We start from the raw sequence: 25,152 nt of genomic DNA on the forward strand, positions 1-25,152 counted from the left end.
CTGTAAAGCTTCTGCTTGGATACAACACATGTCCTTCTGCTCACATTCTATTGGCCAAAGCAGGCCACAAGGACAAGCTGATGTCAATTAGGTGAGGAAGTGTGCCGTTACCACGGCAGGTGTATCATATGGCAATGATCAGGGAAGCATTTCCCCAGTGGAGAGGGAAGAAGATACCTGGGCCAAATAATACAATCCACCCCAAACACTAACCACATAAAATCTCGGGAGTTTACTCAGCTTCTCTCCGCCTTGGTTACCTCATGTGTGAAATGGGAATTACAGTAGTACTACCTCTTAGGATGGCTAAGAGAATTCACTTAGTTTGTACATGTAAAGCAGAACAGTGCTCAATATGGCACAAATGCTATGTAAATGTAGGTGAATGGAGGAGAGGGGATAGGGATTAGTAGTCCATAGGCACAGGGTTTCAGTTTGGGAAGATGAAAACGTTCTGGAGATGGATAGTGGCAGTGGTTGCACAACAATGAGAAAATGCTTAATGCCACGGAACTGTGCACTTCAAAATGGTTAACATGATAACTTTTATTTTATGTTAGTGTATTTTACAACAATTTAAAAAAATGTAGGCCAGGCGAGGTGGCTCATGCCTGTAATCCCAGCACTTTGGGAGGCCGAGGCGGGAGGATCACCTGAGGTCAGGAGTTTGAGACAAACCTGACCAACATGGTGAAACCCTGTCTCTACTAAAAATACAAAAATTAGCCAGATCCCAGCTACTCAGGAGGCTGAGGCAGGAGAATCGCTTGAACCCAGGAGGCAGAGTTTGCGGTGAGCTGAGATCGTGTCACTGCACTCCAGCCTGGGCGACAGAGCGAGACTGTTTCAAAAGACAAAAAACAAACAAAAAAAGTAGGTGGATGGGATCATCTGGGGAGAGACTGAAAAATAGGGAAGGTGGTGGTAGAAAGAGAAAACCTTGAAAACCAGCCATGAGAGCAGAAGCGTCGAGAAAGGGGCCTGCATGAGGGACAGAGAAGGAACATCTAGGACAGATGAGGAAAGCCAGAAGAGGATGATGTCCCCTGAAGCCACGGAGTTGAGTTTCCAGCAGGAGGGTAGATGGGGGTGACTGAGCGTGTCTATGTTGCTTGGCTGTGAACCTGAACCTGAGCCACTGAACCCACCTCTGTTTGGCACCTTGATTTTGGTAGGTCTGCCTGATTCCAGCTCCTGCTGATGTCACTTCCAGGCACTGCCCACACCTGGCCCAGGCTGCATCAATGCAAGATTCTGGCCAGGTCTCCTCTACTGCCTCCCTCTCTCACCTCCCCGTAGCCAGTCCTGTTTTGTCCATTGTTGATATCTTGGTGAGACAAATTGTTTTTTTGTTTTGTTTTTTTTTTTTTTTTTTTTGAGACGGAGTCTCACGCTGTTGCCCAGGCTGGAGTGCAGTGGCGCGATCTCGGCTCACTGCAAGCTCCGCCTCCCGGGTTCCCGCCATTCTCCTGCCTCAGCCTCCTGAGTAGCTGGGACTACAGGCGCCCGCCACCGCGCCTGGCTAATTTTTTGTATTTTTAGTAGAGACGGGGTTTCACTGTGGTCTCGATCTCCTGACCTTGTGATCCGCCCGCCTCGGCCTCCCAAAGTGCTGGGATTACAGGCTTGAGCCACCGCGCCCGGCCGACAAATTGTTTTTAGTTAAAAAGACATAGGGCCAAGTGCAGTGGCTCATGCCTGTAATCTCAGCATTTTGGAAGGCCAAGGCAGGTGGATCACAAGGTCAGAAGATCGAGACCATCCTGGCTACCATGGCGAAACCCAGTCTCTACTAAAAATACAAAAAAATTAGCCAGGCATGGTGGCGGGCACCTGTAGTCCCAGCTACTCAGGAGGCTGAGGTAGAGCTTGCAGTGACAGTGAGCCGAGATGGCACTACATTCCAGCCCGGGCAACAGAGTGAGACTCTGTCTCAAAAAAAGAAAAGAAAAGAAAAAAAGGACATAGAGGCCAGGTGTGGTGGCTCATGCCTATAATCCCAGCACTTTGGGACGCAGATGCAGGTGGATCACCTGAGGTCAGGAGCTGGAGACCAGACTGGCCAGCATGGAGAAACCCCATCTCTACTAAAAATACAAAAATTAGCTGGGCGTGATGGCGCATGCCTGTAATTCTAGCTACTCAGGAGGCTGAGGCAGGAGAATCACTTGAACCCAGGAGGTGGAGGTTGCAGTGAGCCAAGATGGTGACATTGCGTCCCAGCCTGGGCAACAAGAGCGAAACTCTGTCTCAAAAAAAAAAAAAAAAAAGACAGAGAATATGGGATATTTTTTCTTATGTCATTTTTACTACTATTAATATACACTTTTCTACCTTGAAAAATAAAATCTCCAAACTTTGAATTTAAACATTGGGAATGGTTACTTTGTGGTCAAGATTACTCTATTAACAATGTTTTGTTTACAAAACACTGACTATTTGATAGGTCATAGTTTAGGGAAACTGAAAGCTAAACTTTTACAATGAGAAATGAAGACCATGCATTTGCATGGGAGAAAAAAAAATTTTGGGGCAACAATTATATTTGGTACCTACTTTTTGAAAAACTAAAGGGGGACAGCTCTGTCTAGATCATTTCTTGCCGTTTTCTCTTGCTTCTAGACATTGTCTGGTCAATCAGAAGGTTGCACACAAGAGCTGTGGTTGTTCGCTCTGCAAAGAAAAAGGCCTGGGAACTTTGCTTTTTATTGATTTTATTTCTCCAAGAGTTTTCTTACAAAGTGAATTGACCTTGCACAATTAGTTTGATGTAATCTTAAGAAAATACATGAAGTATGCTTTAGAAAAAATCATGCTCTAACCAGCCATCTCATTTGGCAATCATTTTCCACAGCTCTTGCCCTTTTTGGGGTGGAGAGGTGGGGTTACATGTGAATGATTACATCTGCGTACAAGAGATCCAAACTCACGTTGACCTCCCTCTGCAACACCAGCTGGTGTTGGGAGACAGAGCGCTGAGGCAGCCAGGGCTTCAGTCCCTCATGCTCTTTGGCCAGCAGTCCTCAAGTGGCATCTCCAGAAGACCTGGCTGAGGTCTGGGCAGTCCACACACAAAAACCTAGCATTTCCTCCCACAATAACAGCATTTGTAGAACACACAGCAAGAGCTTAAATCCATGCCATGGAGGAAAAGGGATTTTCTCGTCCCCTTTTGCAGTCACAGGACACTGTAGCTAGAGAACCTTCTATGCCAGGGTTCCGCATCTCCAGGCCCTCATCTGAGCCCTCCTTATTATCTCCCCTCCCCTCCAGAATGTAGGGGACACTTTCCAGACTCTACGTTGTTTCCAGCCCATAGTTGTTCAGCCCAGCAACTGGGCATCTGGAGAGGTTTTCAATCCACAAATCGTGGATTTAAAGGGAGTAGCTGCTCCTTTTCTCTGGAGCACAGCCCAACAGCCCCTGCTATATCCCTAAATTGATTTTGATTTTGAAGCAGCAGGTGCTGTCATGGGTTCATTCTTGTCCACCCAGTCAAGCCTGTGTGGACGGGCCTATATGGGGACACAGAAACCTACATGAGGCTATTTTTCTGTCTTCTCTAGTCAGTGCTTATAAGTGTCCCCACTTAGCCAACAAATTTGGAGATAGGGATGGGTTTCTGGCTTGCAGCAGCTGAGTTGCTGTCCTTGACTCTCCACATTCTGATTTTTCTTGGGGTTTGGGGACAACTAAGGGGCCCCAAAGCCTCAGATATACAGCCCATAGAGGAAGGTGGGCAAGGGCGTGTGTCTCCATCATTTCCTTCCTTTTGAAGCATTTACTATCCGAGTCGCCAGCTGGTTCCAAAGCGTCTCTCCCACCAGGCCAGGTGGTGTCCAGACCAGAAGGAGGCCTGGCTGACACAGGAGAACGGCAGTAGGAGGAGGCATGGGTGGCAGCCAAGAGACCCTGAGAAGCAGTGTCTCTGAAGCTGTTTCCAGATTCATCCGGCCTGGTAGGATCTCTGTCTGATTCCATAAGAGTGTGGGAGCAAAGGCCCTAGGGAAGAGGCTGCTAAGAGGTTGGATAGAACTTCCTGGACAACTCTAAGACTCCCAGGAATGCTGGGCAGTTTCATATCCAAGAGTCAGTGAAAGATGTGGAGAGGCTGCCCCGGCTGGGGAAGGAAGAGGGTAAAGGTGGCATTGGGGTGGGGGTAGTTGGGTAGGGGGCTCAGTCCTTAGTCATTTTTCCTCCACGCAGAATCTCACTCTGAACTTGGAGAGGCTGCAGAGTCCCCATCTTCGGGGTCCTGCCCATTGGGGGAGATGGGCTGACCTCCCTTCACACGCTTCCACTTCATCCTTCGGTTCTGGAACCACACTTTGACCTAGGGGAGGAAGCAAAGGAGCTTGGGCACTCCAGGGCTGGTGTGACCTCCTCCCCATGTCAATGCTCAGGCTAGCCAGGGTGTAACTCCAGGGACCCCAGCTTGAAACCATCACTTACCACTCTCTACTCCCTCAAACACCCCAGGAACTAAGACCAAAGAGAGGACACACCAATCTGCCCAGAGGTCTGTCTTGTGTCTTGGGATAAAGCCCCAGACAGGGGAACATGTTCTAAAAACACTCTGCATTGGCCCCACCCTCTTCACACGCCCTGTCCCACCTGTGCCAGGTCCCCCTGCGCCCTACCTCCATTCCCCAAGGGTCTGGGAGCAGAGGTCATCAGCCTTATCCTTAGGCACATTTATAGAGAACTTTTTGGTTTAGATAGCTCTGGTCAGCACATTTTCTCATCTAAGCTTGAGTATTACCTGCAGGATTATGATCCCATTTTACAGATAGAGACCCAGAGGTCCCAGGGCTAGAAGAAGTGATAGAGGCAGGACTTGAATCTAAGTCTTCTGATTCAAAATCCAGCCCTCTAGCAGAGCGCTCTATCAACTGAAATCTGCTATCAAATATTACTGTTATTATTACTATTATTCCATATCAGAGCCTGGGTGTGGGGGTGTGGGGTGGCTGAAGGGAAAGTCCAAAACAAAGGGCCAGGGAAGTTTTTCTCAAAGTGTGCCCAGGAACCAGCTGCATATCCAGATCGCCTAGAGAACGTACTAGAAATACAGATTCTCAGGCCCACTCATTATGGCAAAATCTCTCTCCAGACCTCTGGAATCCATATTTTGAACAAGTGCCTTAGAGGATTCCAACATATACTCAAGTTTGGGAATAGCCAGACCAGAGCTCCCAACCTAACTGCATATGAGAATCACCTAGGGGGCCTCTGAAAAATTCTGAGGCCTGTATCCCATCCCAGGCCAATTAAAATCATCCCTAGGGGTAGAGCCCAGACATCAGCACTATTAAAATCTCCCCAGGGGTTGGGCATGGTGGCTCACGCCTGTAATCCCAGCACTTTAGGAGGCCGAGGAGGGCGGATCACCTGAGGTCAGGAGTTTGAGACCATCCTGGTCAACATTGTGAAACCCCGCCTCTACTAAAAAAGAAGACAAAAATTAGCCAGGCGTGATGGCGCATGCCAGTAGTCCCAGCTACTCAGGAGGCTAAGGCAGGAGAATTTCTTGAAGCCAGGAGGTGGAGGTTACAGTGAGCTGAGAACGCACCACTGCACTCCAGCCTGGGTGACAGAGCGAGACTCCGTCTCAAAAGACAAAAAACAAAAAACAAAAAAACCCAAAACTCCCCAGGCTATTCTCAGGTATGGCCACAGTTGAAAACCACTGGACTGGCTGGAGGAAGAAAAAGAAGGTGAAGGGAGTGGTGGTGGGAAAGGAGGGAAGGGCGGGAGATGGGAGAGCAAATAAGAGGAGGGGCCGCAGGGGGCGCACCTGGCGCTCAGAGAGGTCCAGGTTTACCGCGATCTCGTATCTGCGGAGCCGAGTCAGGTAGTTATGATGGGCAAATTCCGCCTCCAGCTCTCGCAGCTGCTCCTTGGTGAAGGCCGTCCTCTCCTTGCGGGCCTTGCTGCTGCCCTCCGGCTTCCCTCTGTTCTCTTGGTTGTCTGGGGAGAGAGGACCCCAAAACAGGAAGACATGGGCTGAAGGAGATTCCATTCCCTTTCTTTTGCCCTTGAGCAACTAGGCAGTCTTTCCCACTCTCCCTTAATTTTACAGGATGCTGAGAAAAAAGCTACACTGTCCTTTTTATTCCTTCTGGTGTCTTACCCATATTAGAACTGGGAAGGTTTTTTTTTTTTTTTTGGCTGTCCCCCGCCCCTCCTCCCGGAACTTTCTTTTATTCCCAAAGCACAAGAAGCTACTCTTGGCTGTTTAATGATCTCTACTCCCCAGCCCACCCCCCAGTATGACATTACTTGTGGTCATAGGCTTGAGGGGTGAGATGCTCTAAAACAAAGCCTCAAACTATGGTCCTCAGATCAGCAGTATCAGCATTACTTGAGAGATTGTTAGGAATGCAAATCCTAGTCTCACTCCAGACCTACTGAGTCAGAAACTCTGGGGATGGCGCTCAGCAGTCTATTTTTGCAAACCCTCCAGATGCCTCTGGTGCTGTTCAAGTCCGCCGCTCTAAGACCTCATCACTCAAAGGAGTGCCTGGGTGCCAGCAGCATCAGCAGCACCAGGGAGCTGTTCAGATCTGAAGGATCTCAGGCCTGCCCCATACCTACCTACCGAATCAGAATCTGCCCCAGAGGGCCAAATCTGGAAAACCATCTGGACCCCTCTGAAGGAGGTTGCATGTTAGATTCAGTGGGGCTCAGTCATAACTGTCAACAGGGTCAGGGAACACACTCTGTGCCAGGTGCTGTACCTGACATATATTAGCCTCTTAATCCTCAATAGCCCAACTAAGTGGTTCTAGTATTAGTCTCACTTTATGGACCAGAAAATGAACACAGAGAAGTTAAGCAAATTGTCCAAGTTTATTCAGCCAGGGGGTGTGGGAGACAAGAATCAAATTCAGGCGATTTGACATACATATATTGTTCAAATGAAAAATATGTAGGGGCCAGGAGCGGTGGCTCACGCCTGTAATCCTAGCACTTTGGGAGGCCAAGGTGGGCGGATCACGAGGTCAGGAGTTCGAGACCAGCCTGGTCAACATGGTGAAACCCCGTCTCTACTAAAAACACAAAAAGTTAGCTGGGCATGGTGGCACGCGCCTGTAATCCCAGCTTCTTGGGAGGCTGAGGCAAGAGAATCGCTTGAACCCAGGAGGCGGAGGCTGCAGTGAGCCGAGATCACGCCATTGCACTCCAGCCTGGGCAACAGAGCAAGGCTCCGTCTTGGGAAAAAAAAAAAAAAAAAAAAAATATATATATATATATATATATATAGGAAGGGCTTACAAACGATAAAGTCCTGAACAAATAAAAGGGGTTGCATGGTTATCTCTTGAGCAGACGGGTGGGAGGCAGCTCTACCTTCACTTTAATGAATGGAGGTGGTGGGTGGAGAGGAGGTGGGAAGAAGACCACACACCTACACAATTAACTCGCGATGCATGCCACATGGCCAGGGAATGGCTGCAGGAGCCATGCGTGCGCGGCTTTAACATTTAAAAGTCGTTCGCTTCATTGTCCTCCTTTTTCTTTTGTTTTTGAGACGGAGTCTCGCTCGGCTCACTGCAAGCTCCTCCTCCCGGGTTCACGTCATACTCCTGCCTCAGCCTCCCGAGTAGCTGGGACTACAAGTGCTTGCCACCACGCCCGGCTAATTTTTTTTTTTTTTTTTTTTTTTTTTTTTTAATTTTTAGTAGAGACGGGGTTTCACCGTGTTAGCCAGGATGCTGTCTATCTCCTGACCTCGTGATCCGCCCACCTCGGCCTCCCAAAATGCTGGGATTACAGGCGTAAGTCACCGCGCCCGGCCCATTGTAATTTTAGACACGGAAACCGTGGCTCCGAGTGAGGTGCTTTACCGAAACCTGCGCCCCAACTTCCTGCTCCCTGAAAGACCCATCTCTGCCTTGCTGGCGAGGAGTGTTGGAAAGAGGGATCCGGTGTTTTCAGAGGCCGGGTCTAAGCTACCTGGGCGGCTGGGCTGGGGAATTCAGACCAGCTAGTGTAATGCAGAGAAGCCGCCTACGCAGTCGGCTAAGCAGCCGCATTGGGAGTGGGTGGCGAGGCAGAAACCCCACATTAACCCGGCGATCCGCTTTGGAGCTTTGAGCCTAGCTGGTTCCCCTCCCAGCACCTCCCTCTATTGCTTTCCACTCAATCCCTTTGTATTTCAGTTTCCGCGTCCTCCGCCTCCGCGCCCGTCTGCCTCGGGCTGGGCTGCTCTCTAGCAGTACGCGCGCGGTAAAGTGATTTGGGCACTTGGCCCGGCCCACCTCGCTTTGCGCGTCCCCGGCCCCCGCCGAGGCATGGAAGGGGAGTGGGTGCCGCCGTTCCGGGAACCCGAGAAAGCGGGGGAGGGGCCTGATAGTCCAGGTGCCCGGGTCAGGGGTGTCGTGGCGCCCTGGCCCGGGGGTCCGCGTCCGAACCGGGTTGGCCGCCCGCGGGGCGCGCCCGGGAAGCAGGGCAGGGGGCCGAGTTCCCGGCGCGGGCTGCCTGCCCGGCGGCCTCTAGCTCCAGGCCGGAGAAGGCAGGTCCAGACCTCTCCGGAAGCGGGAGCGTGGGCTGGAGGGAAGGACGCGCAGCCCCGGGCCGGGGTCCCCGAGGAGCCCTCCGGCCTTGGCCGCCGCCAGTCCCGCGCCCCCTCCTGGCAGCAGGCCCGGGAGGGTCGTTCACAAGCGGATGACGGGCTTCCTGTAGCACAGCCCGGCCCTCGGGCCCGGAGAGAGGCAGGAAACCCGGGCTTAGACGACGGGCGCGGTCGGGGACTGGTTTCCCAATCTCCTCCTGTCCCGAGGCTCAGTGTTTCCCAGCCCTTCCTTTCCACGGTTGCGGGGAGTGGATGGCCCAGAGGACTTGCTCAGAGGCTTGAATCCTGAATCTCCTTGCTGGAGACTGAGGAAATCACTTAACTTCTCTGGGTGTCGATCTCCTCATTAAGAAATTGAGGAAAACAATTTCACCTACCTCCTAGGGTTATTGGAAGACTGAACGCGTTAATATGTGTGTGCAAAATGCTATTAAAGTTGAAAAGTGGCGGCTCACGCCTGTAATCCCAGCACTTTAGGAGGCCAAGGCAGGCGGATGACCTGAGGTCAGGAGTTCAAGACCAGCCTGGGCAACATGGTGAAACCCCGTCTCTACTAAAAATACAAAAACTAGCCGGGCATGGTGACGGGCACCTGTAATCCCAGCTACTCTGGAGGCTGAGGCAGGAGAATCACTTGAACCCAGAAGGCGGAGGTTGCAGTGAGCCGAGATTGCACCACTGCACTCCAGCCTGGGTGACAGAGTGAGAATACATCTTAAAAAAAAAAAAAAAAAAAAAGAGCCACGCGCGGTGGCTCACGCCTGTAATCCCAGCATTTTGGGAAGCCGAGGTGGGTGGATCACCTGAGGTCGGGAGTTCGCGACCAGCCTGACCAACACGGAGAAACACCGTCTCTACTAAAAATACAAACAAACAGAAAAAAATTAGCCCAGTGTGGTGGCGCATGCCTGTAATCCCAGCTACTCGGGAGGCAGAGGCAGGAGAATCGCTAGAACCTGGAAACCGGAGGTTGCATTGAGCCCAGATTGCGCCATTGCTCTCCAGTCCGGGCAACAAGAACAAAACTCCCTCTCAAAAAAGAAAAAAAAAAATCTAAAAATGCTGGACAAATATATTCTCCAATTTATCAGTTCCACGAGATGACACTGAAGGGCTGGGATAGAAACAGCTGCGCTTCTTGAAGGCTTCTGAGTGTGCCCAGAGGCATCCGCAGCTTTAACCTCACCACAGGGCAGCCTATGAGTGAATACTGTTCTTACCCCCTTTAGTACTCTTACCTGGGTTTGTGTGATAATTTGATTAATAGCTGTCTCCCAGGGAAACACTTTTTCTCACTCTAGCATCTAGCCATAGTTGCTTCTGTATCTGGCACAACTGCCCCCCCACCCCGCCCCCACCAGTTCTGCACATAATTCTCCTAGAGAGAAGAGGAAAAAGTACTTGCTAAGTATTTGCTAAATCATCCTGTTATACAGAGGAGGCAGCCTCAGACAGGCCCAGGAACTTGCCCAGTGTGCCTGGCAGCTTTTAGGTGACAGAAGGGAGATTTGAACCCAGATCTATCTGATTAGAGGCAAGGCTCTCCACTGTCTCCTGGCTAGCTGGCCCAGGTTGGGGCCTGGAGCTGGACCATGGCTGCTCGGCTTGTCACCACTTCCAGAGGTCCTGGGGGCACTATCCGATTTGCTACCCATACCTACTCTCCAAGGCCTGCTTAGGTGTGTACAGGTGCCTCATGGTGTCCCCCAAAACAACTTTCCCCGCCCTAGTTCTGCACATAGTCCTCCCTAGAGAGAAAAGGGAAAAGCAGGAGAGGACCCTTTTGGAGTTGGTCTTGGCCTGGTTGTGTGGGCAGGGCAGCTGACCACTGCCAGCCAAGCTATGCCCCATCCCTGGCCACCTCTCCTGTCTGTCATTGTCCTGATTTAGCCTCTGGGGCAGAGGAAACAGGAAGCAGCAGCCAGGGCGGGAACTGAGGGTCTCAGCTAACCCCCTGTGTGAACCTGGGGGCAATACCTACTAATGGTGGGTGGGATGGATATTGGCTCTGGGAGAGCGGTTGTCCCTTGTCAGCTTCCCAGAGTGGGATCAACGTTCACCACTGTTGGAAATGATGAAGGGACCAGAAGTATGGGAAGCAAGCTATGAAAGTTGAAGTGAAAGTTATGGCTCTCTTTGTTCTGCAACAGTATTACAAATTGCAACATATTCATCAAGATGGAAACACTAAGAGCACTTGCATTCCCTTTCTGGGAGCTGTTCGGTCATCCTGCTCATGGGCATAGTTCGTGCAACCTGCCACATGAAAGTAACTCTTGCTAGGCCAGGTGTGGTGGCTCACGCTTGTAATCCCAGCACTTTGGGAGGCCGAGGCGGGCGGATCACAAGGTCAGGAGATAGAGACCATCCTGGCTAACACAGTGAAACGCCGTCTCTACTAAAAATACAAAAAATTAGCTGGGCATGGCGGTGGGTGCCTGTAGTCCCAGCTACTCAGGAGGCTGAGGAAGGAGAATGGCGTGAACCTGGGAGGCGGAGCTTGCAGTGAGCCGAGATCGTGCCACTACACTCCAGCCTGGGCAATAGAGTGAGACTCCGTCTAAAAAAAAAAAAAAAAAAGAAGGAAAGTAACTCATGCTTCCCAGGATGGTCTGTTCCCAGGATAGTAGGATAGTACAGCTTTGTTAGGGAGCCTTCCTCGCCTCTGTGGGCCTCAATTTCCCCATGTGTAGAAGTATGGGATTGGACTGGATTCTATTTCTGCCAGGGAGCTGGTGTCAGAGTTCCTTCCCAGGACATAAGCCCTGATGCCCTACACTCCCTACTCTCTCTTCTGTTGGGAACCCCTAGCCTTGATGAAGTCTGAGGCTCTTCCAACTTCACATATTCTTGTCTCAGCTCCTAGTTCCTCCCTTCAGTCAGATCTGAGCTCTTACTGTATGCTCTGTCCCAAAGCCCTCCCCAGCCTTCCCGTGGCTCAACAATCAGGGCTCTGCTAGGCCGTTTCTCTCGCCCTGCCTCGAGCTGTGTGGAGGGAAGTTATATATGCAGAAGTGTTAGAGGACCTGTTGGTGAACCTGGGCCTTAGCACTCGTAGGTGAGTGAGGCACTGAGGAAGAGCTTTTGGACCTTGGGCAAGTCCTTTAGGTTCCTGGAGCTTCAATTTCCTCATTTGCAAAGCAAGAATAGCTACACCTGCTGTGCTTATCAGGCTGAGAAGTAACATGAGCTGGATAGCAGGCGTTAACACCTAGGGCAGTGCCTGGCATGTCATTGAAGCTCTGTTCACGAGAACCATCAGAAGGAGTTCTACTGGAGATTATATCTGAGATGACTCATGGGCAGAGTTAGAGCACTATGCTCCTTAAGGCACCACATCTCCAGACCTGTGTGAAAGAAAGGGTTCTTTTAAATGTCTGGCCTTTCAGCTGCTGCTGCTGCTTCTTCCTCCTTCTTCTTCTTCTTTTCTTTTCTTCTTCCTCCTTCTTCTTCTTCTTTTCTTTTCTTCTTCCTTCTTCTTCTTTCTTCTTTCTTCTTTCGCTGAGTCTCACTCTGGTCACCCAGGCTGGAGTACAATGGCCTGATCTCGGCTCACCACCACAACTTCTACCTCTTGGGTTCAAGCGATTCTCCTGCCTCAGCCTCCAGAGTAGCTGGGATTATGGGCGCCTGCCACCATGCCAGGGTAATTTTTGTATTTTTAGTAGAGATGGAGTTTTGCCATGTTGGCCAGGCTGGTCTTGAACTCTTGACCTCAGGTGATCCACCGCCTCAGCCTCCCAGAGTGCTGAGATGACAGGCATGAGCCACTGCACCCAGCCTAGGCCACTATTGCTGCAGCCTTCGGAGTCCCATGATTCCAGGCACAACACCTAGATGTGTCACATGGCAATTCACATCACTCCTCCCGCACTGCTTCTCTCTTGGGGGCCACAGCTGCCTCTTCCAGGATTACGGAGGGAGGATGCTGGCCCTCAGTGGGCTGCCTCTGTGGTTAGGGAGGAACTGCCCTGCCCCAGCCCCTGCATGACCCTCACCCTCTGCTGGAGCAGGGCTGTGAGGGAACAGTCAACTGCCCAGAGAAATGCAAACAGCGTATGTGTGATTGCGGTTTCCACCATGAGCTTCCACACCATCCAGGGCAAATTATTTCATACGTAGCTGCCACATTTGGCAGGCCTTCCTAAAGTGAGCAGACAGCTTTATCAGAGCTACGGGGAGGTTCAGACAGACCCAGTGGAACATGCCTTTCTGGAGTTCTGTACTCTACAGTCCAACTCTGAGGGCACCAATTTACATAAATTCATATCCAAACCAGACAGGAGGCCAAATGCCTCATATTCAAATAGCACTGTGCAGTTGACAAGGGATTTCTTTCCTCCAAAGAGAACTTCTTTTAGGCTTTCACAGATACTACAGAATCATAGAAAGTAGAGGTGGGAGGGACTTAGAGATGATCAATGTCACCTTTTCATTTTATAGGTGAGCCTAGAGAAGGTAAGGAACTCATGTAAGGATACACAGCAAGTTAGGGGCAGAATTGGGCCTAGAACTCAGATTTTCTTGATAGGAAGCTGTTTCCACCCTATTGGGCTGTCTCCTATCGTATCCTCTTAATTATTCCATTAGGTAGGTAAGGTACACATTAGCCCATTGAACATACGAGCAATTAAGACTCAGAGACTAAATGACTTGCCCAAGGCCCCTGAGACCAGTCTAGGGCTATAGCCTCGTGTCACACTGCCCTTGGGAGAGGATGAGTATGGAAGCTGTGCCTATCCTAGGGGCATTGTCTGGGTCTGGGTTCAGATCTGTCTCCCTGGGACTCCCCAGAGAGGGAAGAAGAAGGGAATATTTGAAGCATGACATCAGTAGGTGAAACCTTGGCAAATCCTCTGAAAATGGTGTCTGTAGCTTCCTGCACTGTCACAGCATAGACACTTTGATGTCCTCGTAAGCTCTCCTACTTTCAACCTCAGAAGGAGCAGTCAAAGCCCATGGAAATAGACAAGACTTGGATGGAGCCAGCCCAAGACTGGTTGGATGTTCACATCCAGGATCTCCCTGGCTTCCTGGGGTTGGCCTGACTCTCTCACTGAGCCCTGCCCCACCCCCGTGTCCAGGCCCTTTTCCTCTCCTGTAGGTGCCTAAAGAGACATGGGCAGGGCTCCCAGCCTCTCTGAGGAGCCCAGGAGTGGGGCCAGGGAATTCAGGGGATGTTTCATGGGAGAGAGGCAGGTTTTTCTGGAATGAAAATGCCTAATGCTGGCTGGGTGCGGTGGCTCACGCCTGTAATCCCAGCACTTCGGGAGGCTGAGGCGGATGGATCATGAAGTCAGGAGTCGAGACCATCCTGGCTAATATGGTGAAACCCTGTCTCCACTAAAAATACAAAAAATTCGCCGGGCATGGTGGTGGGTGCCTGTAGTCCCAGCTACTTGGGAGGGTGAGGCAGGAGAATGGCATGAACCCAGGAGGCAGAGCTTGTAGTGAGCCAAGATCGCGCCACTGCACTCCAGCCTGGGTGACAGAGCGAGACTCCGTCAAAAAAAGGAAAAAAAAAGCAAAAAAACCCTGGTGCTATAGTCTTTGCTGAGAGTCCCAGGTGGGGTGGGTTGGTGAGGGTTTCAAGAGGGGATGGGGAGGTTTCAAGAGGGGATGGGGAGAGGCATCAGTAGTTCTGGGTTTTGTTTATGTTTATAAGTTCCATATGTCACCCTCAGCTGTCACCAAAGGAAGTGTGGGCTTGAGACCCAGGCCCACTGCTCACACTGTTCCTCTACCTTTGCATGCAAAAAAAAAAAAAAAAAAAAAAAAACCTGAAAAGGATGGGGGTGGCTCCTGGCCAGAGGCCAGCGAACCAAACTGGGTAAGAAGCCCAAGTTATGGGCAGAGAGGGAGTTGGGGAAAAGGTCCAGTTCTGGAGGTCTGCAGGGGCTGTGAGTCCTGCCTCTCAGGCAGAAAGGATTCTGAATTATCCCCCCTCCCTGGGCCCAAGTGCTGCTGATTTATTCAAGCCAGAGAAATAGGTGAGTGGGCAGGACTCCTGAGTCCCTAGCATGGGAGAGTGGCGGAGCAGAGCTGAGGCAATTCCTGGGCTGACCTTCTTACAGCTCACGGGCTCACTGGACTTTTCCCTCTTCGATGTTGGTCAGGATTCTGCTGCCTCAGCAGAAATGGACTTTCTCCAGAGCCTCCGACTGTACCTGATCAGGGGCCTGAGCAAGCCCAGGCATGGGATTTGTGCTGGAGCCTCTGAGTTCAGATGGTGGCCAAGGCCTGAGTCCTGCATTGGGCTCTGAGCTTTCTTTGCTTGTCAGAAGAGGAGGTTAGGGGAGCTCTAACCAGGAGGCCGGGGATGCCTAGAGGGATACTGGCTCAGTGTGGAATTGCTGTCTCCCCTCCCACGCTGGCCACTCTGGACCATAAGACTTCTTCCTCACTGGGGGTTCTGGATATGGACTCGGGACAAGAGGGGCTGCTGCAGCTGTGCACCCCTCAAACCACACCCCACCCAGCACTGCCACAACCCTAGGCCAGTAGCATCATCAGTATCAGGCAGGCCCGGCTGACGGCAGGGGGCAAAGACTCCAGCAGAGCTCAGGACACTCTGGCCTGTCTTTGAACGTGGGAAACCTGGTGTAGCCAGCTAGCATCAGGGGAGGACTTTAAAGAGAGAGGAGTGCTCATTTGCAGGTTTGGGAAAACTGGACCTAGGGGTTACCAAGTGTTGGCTGTGGACTCTGTATCTCTGATGTCATTTAGTCCCACAGCCACCTACCTTATGAAGTAGGTACTGCTATCCTCATTCCTCAGAGGAGACTGGGACTCAGGGAGGGTTAGGATTTACCCACGTCCACACAGCCAGGAAGTTGTGGATCAGGAACCTGAACCAGGGCTACCTGGTTAATGCACTTGACCTTAGTCTCTGACCACCCTTCCTCCTATTACTGTGCCGTGTAGCCCAGCAAGGGGGTGAGCGTGGGCATGAGGTCACTTGTATGGGACTTGGCATCACTCTGGTGACCCAGGTGACACTTATTGGGGTTGTTCATTTATTTCATTCTCATCTCTACCATTGCATTCTTTTCTTTTCTTTTCTTTTTTTTTTTTTTTTTTTTGAGACGGAGTCTCACTCTGTCGCCCAGGCTGGAGTGCAGAAGTGTGATCTCGGCTCACTGCAAGCTCCGCCTCCCAGGTTTACTCCATTCTCCTGCCTCAGCCTCCTGAGTAGCTGGGACTACAGGTGTGAGCCACCATGCCCAGCTAATTTTTGTATTTTCAGTAGAGACAGGGTTTCACCATGTTGGCCAGGCGGGTCTCAAACTCCTGAACCTCAAGTGATCCACCCACCTCAGCCTCCCAAAGAGCCGGGATTACAGGCGTGAGCCACCACACCCAGCCCCATTTGCCTCTTTTCTCCCTTCCTCTGTCAAACAACCCCCTTCTTTAGAGATTCACTCCTAAAACTGCCTCCAAGTTTTTTTTCTTTTTTTTTTTTTTTTTTTTTTTTTTTTTTTGAGACGGAGTCTCGCTCTGTCGCCCAGCCCAGGCTGGAGTGCAGTGGCGCGATCTTGGCTCACTGCAAGCTCCGCCTCCCAGGTTCACGCCATTCTCCTGCCTCAGCCTCCCGAGTAGCTGGGACTACAGGCGCCCACAACCGCGCCCAGCTAATTTTTTGTATTTTTAGTAGAGATGGGGTTTCACCGTGGTCTCGATCTCCTGACCTTGTGATCCGCCCGCCTCGGCCTCCCAAAGTGCTGGGATTACAGGCGTGAGCCACCGCGCCCGGCCCTTTTTTTTTTTTTTTTTGAGACGGAGTCTCGCTCTGTAGCCCAGGCTGAGTGCAGTGGCCGGATCTCAGCTCACTGCAAGCTCCGCCTCCCGGGTTCACGCCGCTCTCCGGCCTCAGCCTCCCGAGTAGCTGGGACTACAGGCGCCCGCCACCCTGCCCGGCTAGTTTTTTGTATTTCTTAGTAGAGACGGGGTTTCACCGTGTTAGCCAGGATGGTCTCGATCTCCTGACCTCGTGATCCACCCGTCTCGGCCTCCCAAAGTGCTGGGATTACAGGCTTGCAAGTTTTTTTTCTTTTTTGAGATGGAGTCTGGCTCTGTCACCCAGGCTGGAGTGCAATGGCGCGATCCCGGCTCACTGCAACCTCCACCTCCCAGGTTCAAGTGATTCTCCTGCCTCAGCCTCCCAAGTAGCTGGGACTACAGGCACATGCCACCACGACCAGCTAATTTTTGTATTTTTAGTAGAGACAGGGTTTCACCATTTTGGCCAGGATGGTTTTGATCTCTTGAGCTCGTGATCCTTCCACCTCGGCCTCCCAAAGTGCTGGGATTACAGGTGTGAGCCACCGTGCCTGGCCAACTGCCTCCACTTTTTATGTCTGTTCTTGGTGTAAGATAGGAATTCAGGGATCTGCTTGTGGCTAGAAACAACTTCCTGTCTCAGTGGAAAATCTCTACCAGCCGACAGGACCCTGAGCTAGGAAAGCTCTGGGGTTGGGCACACATCTGAGGTACTGCTTTCACTAAGGGGGTTTTCAACTGAAAGGTCTGTGCCACAGCTTGAACCTTGTCCCTTGTTCCTGTCCCCATACAGTCCCTGTATGGACTGAATTGTGCTTCCCTCCCCAATTCCTATGTTGAAGCCCTAACCCCAGTACCTTAGAGTGTGTCTGTATTTGGACATAGGGCCTTTAAAGAGGGGATTAAGTTAAAATGAAGCTGTTGGGGTGGGTCCCAATCCAATCTGCCTGATGTCCTTATAAGAAGAGGAGGCCGGGCGCAGTGGCTCAAGCCTGTAATCCCAGCACTTTGGGAGGCCGAGATGGGCGGATCAGGAGGTCAGGAGATCGAGACCATCCTGGCTAACACGGTGAAACCCCGTCTCTACTAAAAAATACAAAAAACTAGCCGGGCGAGGTGGCGGGCGCCTGTAGTCCCAGCTACTCAGGAGGCGAGACAGGAGAATGGCCCGAACCCGGGAGGTGGAGCTTGCAGTGAGCTGAGATCCGGCCACTGCACTCCAGCCTGGGCGACAGAGTGAGACTCCGTCTCAAAAAAAAAAAAAAAAAAAAAAAGAAGAGGAGATTGGGGCCCATACCTGTAATCCCAGCACTTTGGGAGGCCAAGGTGGGCAGATCTCCTGAGGTCAGGAGTTTGAGACCAGCCTGGCCAACATGGTAAAACCCCTCTCTACTAAAAATACAAAAATTAGCCAGGCATGGTGGTGCACGCCTGTAATCCCAGCTGCTTGGGAGGCTGTGGCAAGAGAATCACTTGAACCCAGGAGGCAGACGTTGCAGTGAGCCGTGATTGTGCGCCATTGCACTCTAGCTGGAGCGACAGCAAGACTCCGTCTCAAAAAAAAGAAAGGCCGGGCGCAGTGGCTCACGCCTGTAATCCCAGCACTTTGGGAGGCTGAGGTCAGTGGATCATGAGGTCAGGAGATTAAGACCATCCTGGGTAACACGGTGAAACCCCGTCTCTACTAAAAATACAAAAAATTAGCCAGACGTGGTGGCAGGCGCCTATAGTCCCAGCTACCCAGGAGGCTGAGGCAGGAGAATCACTTGAACACGGGAGGCGGAGGTTGCAGTGAGCTGAGATCACGCCACTGCACTCCAGCCTGGGCAATAGCGTGAGACTCGGTCTCAAAAAAAGAAAGAGAAAGAAAGTACACTCTCCAGGAGGTATTTGCACACTCATGTTCATTGCAGCATTATTCACAATTGCCAAGAGGTGGAAGCAACCTAAATGTTCATCAACAGATGAATGGATAAAGAAATTATCCATTTGAAACAGAGTGAGACTCCGTTTCAAAAAGAAGAAAGAAAGAAAGAAGGAAAGAAGGAAGAAATTTGGTATATCCATACAATGGAATGTTATTGTCTTCAGAAAGGAGGAGGTCAGGCGTGGTGGCTCACACCTATAATTCCAACACTTTGGGAGGCCATGGTGGGAGGATTGCTAGAAGCCCAGAGTTGATCACCTGCCTGGGCAGCATAGCAAGGCCCCATCTTTCTAAAAAAAGAAGAAGAAGAAGAAGAAGAAAATCCTGTCACTTGCTACAACCTGGATGAAACTTGAGGACATTATGCCAAGTGAAATCAGCCAGTCACAAAAATGACAAATATTGCATGATTTCACTTATATAAGGTATCTGAAATAGTCAAATGCTTAGAAACAGAAAGTAGAATGGTGATTGCTAGGGGGTGGGGGAAGGGAAAAGGGGCGTTGTTTAATGGATATAGAGTTTCAGTTTTACAAGATTAAAAGTTCTAGAAATTGATTGCACAACTACTGTACTGTGTCACTTAAAAACTGTTAAGACGGTAACTTTTATGTTATGTATATTTGACCACGATTTTTTAAAAAGGAGATTTCAAATATAAGATGTCCCCGGTAAGAAACCTCAGAAGAGTTGCTTTATGAAACAACTGCAAGCTAAAGTGAGAAAATCAACACAGACTGTAGCAGATACTAGACTTTGAAACTTCTTAACTGTAGCTTTCTTTGATACCATGTTATATACAAGTGTGGCTATAAATATTTGAAAAAGAAGGATAAAAATATTATTGTAAGGGGTTGTTTTTGAGCTGGTGATTTTTAAGTAGGATTTCAACAGGCAGAAGTATGGGGAAGGGGAGGGTACTCTAAGCAAGGAGAAACCACCAGAGCACAGTCAGAGACAGGGAAGAAAATGCAGGATGTGTTTGCAAGGTCAGTCCCCTGGTGTGGCTTCGTGGCAGGGGTAGTGGAGGGGAACTGGGCTGGGGAGGTGGCCTGTAAAGCGGCATCAGGAGGGAAGAGGAGAGAGAGGCCTATTTGTGGAGTTTTATACCTTAGGCAAATTTGTGGTTGGGCAGGGGCAGGCAGAGAGCAGGTCTTGCAAAGAGAAATTGGGGTAGGACAGCTCTGGGAACACACGTGTTGGAGCTGAAGAAGGATGAGACAAATCACGTCTGATTAAAGGCACGTCTCAGCAGAGTGAGGACATGAGAGCAGGAGGGAGCAGTGCTGAGTTCTAGCACCACAGCTTTCCCAGGCGGGCGATCAGATTCACCTGCAGCCACTCTAATCACATGCAACCTTCCCTTGAACCCCATCAGGAAACCACCGCAAAATCCCTTATTCCCATAAATTAAAGACAACCACAGTAGCAAGGACAGTTTGGGGGAAAACAACAGTGGCCTCACAGCTGTCCCTGCCAGCAGGGGTCTTTAACCCCCATTGGCCTAGGGCTGGGAGTGGTTTGGGTAAGATAACACCATGCTTGTCTCCAGGGTGGGGAAGTGCCAAGGGCCAGGGACCCTGCTTTCTTTCTTTTTTTTTTTTTTTTTTTTGAGATGGAGTGCCGCTCTGTCACCCAAGCTGAATGAAGTGCAGTGGCATGATCTCTGCTCACTGCAACCTCCACCTCCTGAGTTCAAGCTATTCTCCTGCCTCAGCCTCCCAAGTAGCTGGGATTACAGGTGCCTGCCACCACGCCTGGCTAATTTTTTCTTTTTTTTTTTTTTTTTTGTATTTTTAGTAGGAACGGGGTTTCACCATGTTGGCCAGGCCAGTCTTGAACTCCTGGCCTCAGGTGATCCGCCCAGCTCAGCCTCCCAAAGTGCTGGGATTTCAGGCGTGAGCCGCTGTGCCGGGCCAACCCTTGCTTTCTTGATAATTTCTTTGAGTAGATCAGCTCCAGATTCCACTGGGAGTGAGCAGGGAGCAGTTGAAGGAGATGGCAGAGGAGGAAGGAAGAGCAGAGAACATTCCTTTTGCAATAAACTTTCCATTTCTGGGGGCTTCTCAGCCTCTCAATACGGGGTGCATTTGCCAGGCCCAACTCACCCCACAACCTCTCCAGCAGGTCTCTGAGCTCCTGATGACAACTGGACCAAAATGATTGCCAGAAGTTCCCTAGACTCAGGAATTTCTGAGACAGCACAATTGAAATATTCAATTCCACCATCCCCATAAATATAGAAATATTTGTCAGACCTTATCTTCTGAAGGCTGGTTCAGGAAATATGGGCCTAATACCATTCATAGCTGCTATTTATTGAACTCTCACTATGTGCCAGGCACAGAGTTAATCTCATGGATCACTGCATCTAACCTTCACAGAGAGACTCTCTATGGAAGGTGCCACTGCTATATTCCCATTTTACAGCTAGGGAAACAAAGGCTGGAAGAAGTTAAGAACTTTTCCAAAGTCATGCAGCCAAAAGTTGCCGTGATGACACTGTAGCCTGTCTGTCTGGCCAGGAAGAACTATGGAAAACACGTTTCTGATCAATGATAGTTAACCTTCCAGGGACCACTCAGCCTGGACTTGGGGAGGCCCAAATGCAAGGGCACTCCCAAACCCTCTGTAATCAAGAACAATAATATTTTAAGGCAGGCTGGGCTCGGTAGCTCATGCCTGTAATCCCAGCACTTTAAGAGGCTGAGGCGGGCTGATCACGAGGTCAGGAGTTGAAGACCATCCTGACCAACATGGTGAAACCCCGACTCTACTAAAAATGCAAAAATTAGCCGGGAGTGGTGGCACACGCCTGTAATCCCAGCTACTCAGGAGGCTGAGGCAGGAGAATCGCTTGAACCCAGGAGGCAGAGGTTGCAATGAGCTGAGATTATACCACTACACTCCAGCCTGGGAGTTAGATGGAGACTCCATCTCAACAACAACAACAAAATGTATTTTAAGGCAATATTTGTAAAAATCAAAATTAATGCCAAAAATTGATAATGAACAAAATATCACAATTTTAGAGATAGGATCCGATTACAGACTCAGGATTGGTAGGGTTGGGTGGGGAGCTCTCTGTGGGTTTGCCTTTTCTGAGCTAAATTCCAAATTCCTGGAGTAGGTTGTGAGCCTTGGGTCGCTTTCCCCCTTCTTTGGGCTCTTATGAAGCTGATATTTCTTGCCTCCTTCCTCCCCTTCAGTTAAATTCCAAAGGAGGACTCAAGCATCTGAGCAATAAAGATTTCCATGCTGAACAGCGAGTTTGTCTGGAATCACAGAGGGATGAGTGAGAGTCAGCTCTCTGGGCCCTGCCTCACCTGCTACTGGTGCTCCCGAGGGGACCCTTAGGGAAGCCCAGGGCCTCTGCGGATGGGAACCTCCCTCCACCAAAGTCTGACTCTGAAGTGTGCAGGCCGTTCAGCAGAGGGTGTCCCTGTACTCCTGGGTGGCCAGCTGCTTAGCGTGAATGCTCTCTCTGCATTGCAGGGCCATCGGTCACTTGCCAAAAAGAGAGCTGGTGCATTTGGGTTTTGCTGAGACTCGGAATGCTGGAAGATTCTGCCTGAGCCCAGCAGGCTCTTGGCTTTGCTATCCCTTTTCAATGCCCTTGGCTCTCAGTTCCCTGGAAAGTGGCAGAGAGGAAGGAGCCACGGTGCCGGGTGCCGCCACCAAGGGGAGAGCTCTTCAACCCAGCTCAGAGTCAAGTCGCTGAGAGTCCCTTCTCATCCTTAGCACATTTCCTACCTGGGGTAGGATGAGTTAGTTTGCGGGATGGGGATCTAACTGGCTGGAGGTTTAAAGGGCCCTTCTATTTAGCAGCCGCAAGGGCTGCTAGGGTTCCTATTACTCATTGTGAGCTCACTGAGGGGCTTCTTCAAGCAGGGAAACCAAACATCATTTCAAAATGAGGATTGCGTTGGAAATCTACTGAAGGGTGTGACATCGGGGGCCTGAAGCCTGGGGTTTGAGCTCACTTCTAGAGTGACCAATTCTCCTGTTTGCCTGGGACCATGGGGTTTCCCAGGACACAGGATTTTCAGTGCTAAAACTGGAAAAGTCCTGGGCAAATGGAGATGAGCTGCTCACTCTATTTTGACCCCATTCTTTCTGTGTTCTCACAAACTTTCAGTCTTTCATTTTGCAGATTGAGAGAATCGAGATACTAATAAAACCTGCCGTCCCTATCTCCCAAACCCGTGGGACTCAAAAGAGCTGACGTCGGTATCCCATGGCACCGTAAGCCTCTCCATCAGGGCACATCCCACTGCTGACACACCTCTGCCGGCCTCTTCTTCCTCTCAGCTTGAGCTTTTCTGGGTAAGACCCCTTTATTCACCCAGAGCATTCCTGGGCTTGGCTAAGAGCAGAAACTCGGGAAAGCTGTGCTGATAAAGCAAAGCACAAAGCATTCCCACCTGTTCATTGGTGCCCTTCTTTTCTGGCCTGTCCTTCTTAGCCCCATGGGAAGGTCGTCTACAGGCTCCGACAGACAGGCGTGCCCCTGAGGGCAGCTGTCAGGAGGAAAACAGGGCAGTGCGGGCAGGAGGCTTGGGCACTGCCCTGTTCCGAACAAGGCCGGGACGAGGAACCAGACAAAAGATGAACAGGCAGTGTGAGAAACCAGGGAGGGCCTGGTGGGGAGGTGAGGAAACAGCAGGTCCCCACCCTGGGGAAGAGAAGGGTTTCAGCTGGAATCTTAACAAATAGGCCAACCTCATCCTCCAGCCTCTGGGACTCCAGCACGGACTCCCTTGGCTGCCTGACTCTCCTGGAGGCTGCCCATCCCTCACAGTTCCTTGCGGGGCTGCCTTCCCGGGGGCTCAGCCAGATCTCAGCATGCTAAGTTGTCCCCTTGGCCTGGACATGGCCCAGCTCCACAGGGTGATACCCCAAACCTCAGTCCTCCATCTCCCCCTCACCCCTGGACTCTCCTATCCAGCTGCAGGCCTGCTTCTCTGCCTCTAGGCTCCTGGACACATAGGGTCTTGGCTGTGGGTGGCCACCCAGGGTCCCAGCTTCAGTCTTAGCTCTCAGAGCCTTAATCTCAGCTGACTTCCCTGGTAAACGAGCCCTGTGGCTCTAGCACCACTTGGGGCTGGCCAAAGCATGGTGGGGAGGAGCATGACTCAATGGCAGCCTGATGCAGGAAAGCCTCTCACCAGCCCTCGCCAGTCTGCACCCAGAGGATCCATTTCACGTGTCCAAATCCTTGCGGATCCTGTTTCATTCTCTCGCTGGGACACCCTTCCTGGGGCCCAGGAGTGCTGGGACACAGACACGGTCCCCATCACCAGAGAATCCTAGAACTCTCAGTGGAAGAAACCCCAAAGGTAACTGGTCCAGTCTCCTGCATTTGGATAGGCTAGACAGAAATTCATGGACAGAGCACCTAGGCACAGAGAGGGTGAGTAACTTCCCCAAGGTCACACAGTAAAGGAATGATCAGCTGCTCCTGAGCCACCTACCTGAACTCTCCTTTCTCCGCCTGGATGATTTCTTCTCTGTCTCATTGGCAGTGCTCCCAAACACCCCGTAGTCCTCGCCTGGGCCTCCTGTGGTGTCCACCAGGCCCAGGCTGCTGGTCCCCATTTCCTTGGAACCCCCTGCCAGGCCTGAGTTGGGCCTGCGCCGGGCCTCTGAGACAGGGAAGTGCCAGTTGGGGGACTGTGGGAAAGCAGGGTGCTGCTCAGTGAAGATGCGCTCCTCCTGAGGCAGGCTGTGTGGGGTGGCCGCCAGGCAGGAGGCTGAGAAGTCGGGGTACGCTGCCGTCGCTGTCGCCGGGAAGTCTGGTTTCTGGTGGAAGGAGAACGGGGTGGGCGGGTAGTGGGGTAGCCCTGAGGCCCCATTGCCTTCTGAGTGGGGGTTTCGAAGGCAGCCCCAGACAGGGGCTGGGGGCTGGAGGCTCCTCATGCAGCTGCTGGCCGGGGGATCCATCTGCTGTCCGCTGCACGCCTCAGTCCTTTCAAAGATTTGATTCTTTATACTTTTTATGTTCAAATTTTTAAAAATGCAAAAGAAAAAAAATTAAATAGGAGGGAAAAATATTCAACAGAAAATTTACCCCAGGAACCAAAAAAAAAAAAACAAAACAAAACTAAAGTCTCTCCTTAAAGTACACACACATGTGGCCAGCTACTCCTATGTGTGTGCATACACCTATATTGGGCTTGCTCCTGCCCCTCCAATGCACCAGCCTGCCTACTGGGGTCCCCTGTACGTGTATTTGTCGCCAGTGACACTAAACATTTTCACTGTCCCAACCCAGAAGCACCAGCTGAGGAGGAGCTCGTCCTGGAGCCCAGAGCAAATGCCTGCAGAGGGCTGGACCAGGGCTGCTGGGACACACTTTAAATCCTGCGGTGGGGAGAGAGTGACAAATTTCTGAAGTGAAATGTGAGAGAGGAGAGGGAGGGGTTAACCCGCACACACAAGATCCCCTCCAACCAAAACCCTAGCAGGCAACTATTAATCATCAGAAACCTTATATGCACATCTAATGGGATTTGCAGATGGAGACTTTTAAAGAAACATTGTCTGTATTTTTTTTTTATTTTAAAGAAAGCAGCACTCACGCGCGCGCGCGCGCGCGCACACACACACACACACACACCGTCTTTAATGTGCCTCCTGTAACACTATGAAGTTATTTTTATTGCACTGTTAACAAAATTCCCCAAGTCTTGGATTTAGAAAAAGCCTTAAGTCAGATTCAGAATCCGTCAAATGCCAAATTCCAGGGAGTGAAGTGAGGAATAAAAGCAAGAGACAAGCTTGGTGATTGCATTTGATTTAAAGGCCCTTCTACTGCTGCCTGCGAAAAAGGAAGGTGGATTAAAAGAAATCTTTTTTGCAAGTCTCA

The 25,152-nt window shown here is 50.9% G+C and overlaps 1 protein-coding gene across 2 annotated transcripts; it reads right to left on the reverse strand.

The window, feature by feature from the left end:
* Positions 1-2,697: 2,697 nt before the first annotated feature.
* Positions 2,698-24,642, reverse strand: LOC105469504 (mesenchyme homeobox 1). Of its 2 annotated transcripts, XM_011720592.3 has the most exons (3): positions 23,759-24,642; positions 5,798-5,970; positions 2,698-4,333 (listed from the first exon to the last, which is right to left on the reverse strand). In XM_011720592.3, exons 1-3 carry the CDS (start codon positions 24,225-24,227, stop codon positions 4,211-4,213), a joined length of 765 nt encoding a protein of 254 aa, XP_011718894.1. In that variant the 5' UTR covers positions 24,228-24,642; the 3' UTR covers positions 2,698-4,210. The 2 variants fall into 2 exon arrangements, with proteins under 2 accessions (XP_011718894.1, XP_070939318.1); XM_071083217.1 differs by lacking the exon at positions 5,798-5,970 and having other exon boundaries at positions 2,709-4,333.
* Between the last annotated feature and the right edge of the window lie 510 nt (positions 24,643-25,152).

Source organism: Macaca nemestrina, chromosome 17, assembly GCF_043159975.1.
Source record: "Macaca nemestrina isolate mMacNem1 chromosome 17, mMacNem.hap1, whole genome shotgun sequence".
Classification (NCBI taxonomy): Eukaryota; Metazoa; Chordata; class Mammalia; order Primates; family Cercopithecidae; genus Macaca; species Macaca nemestrina.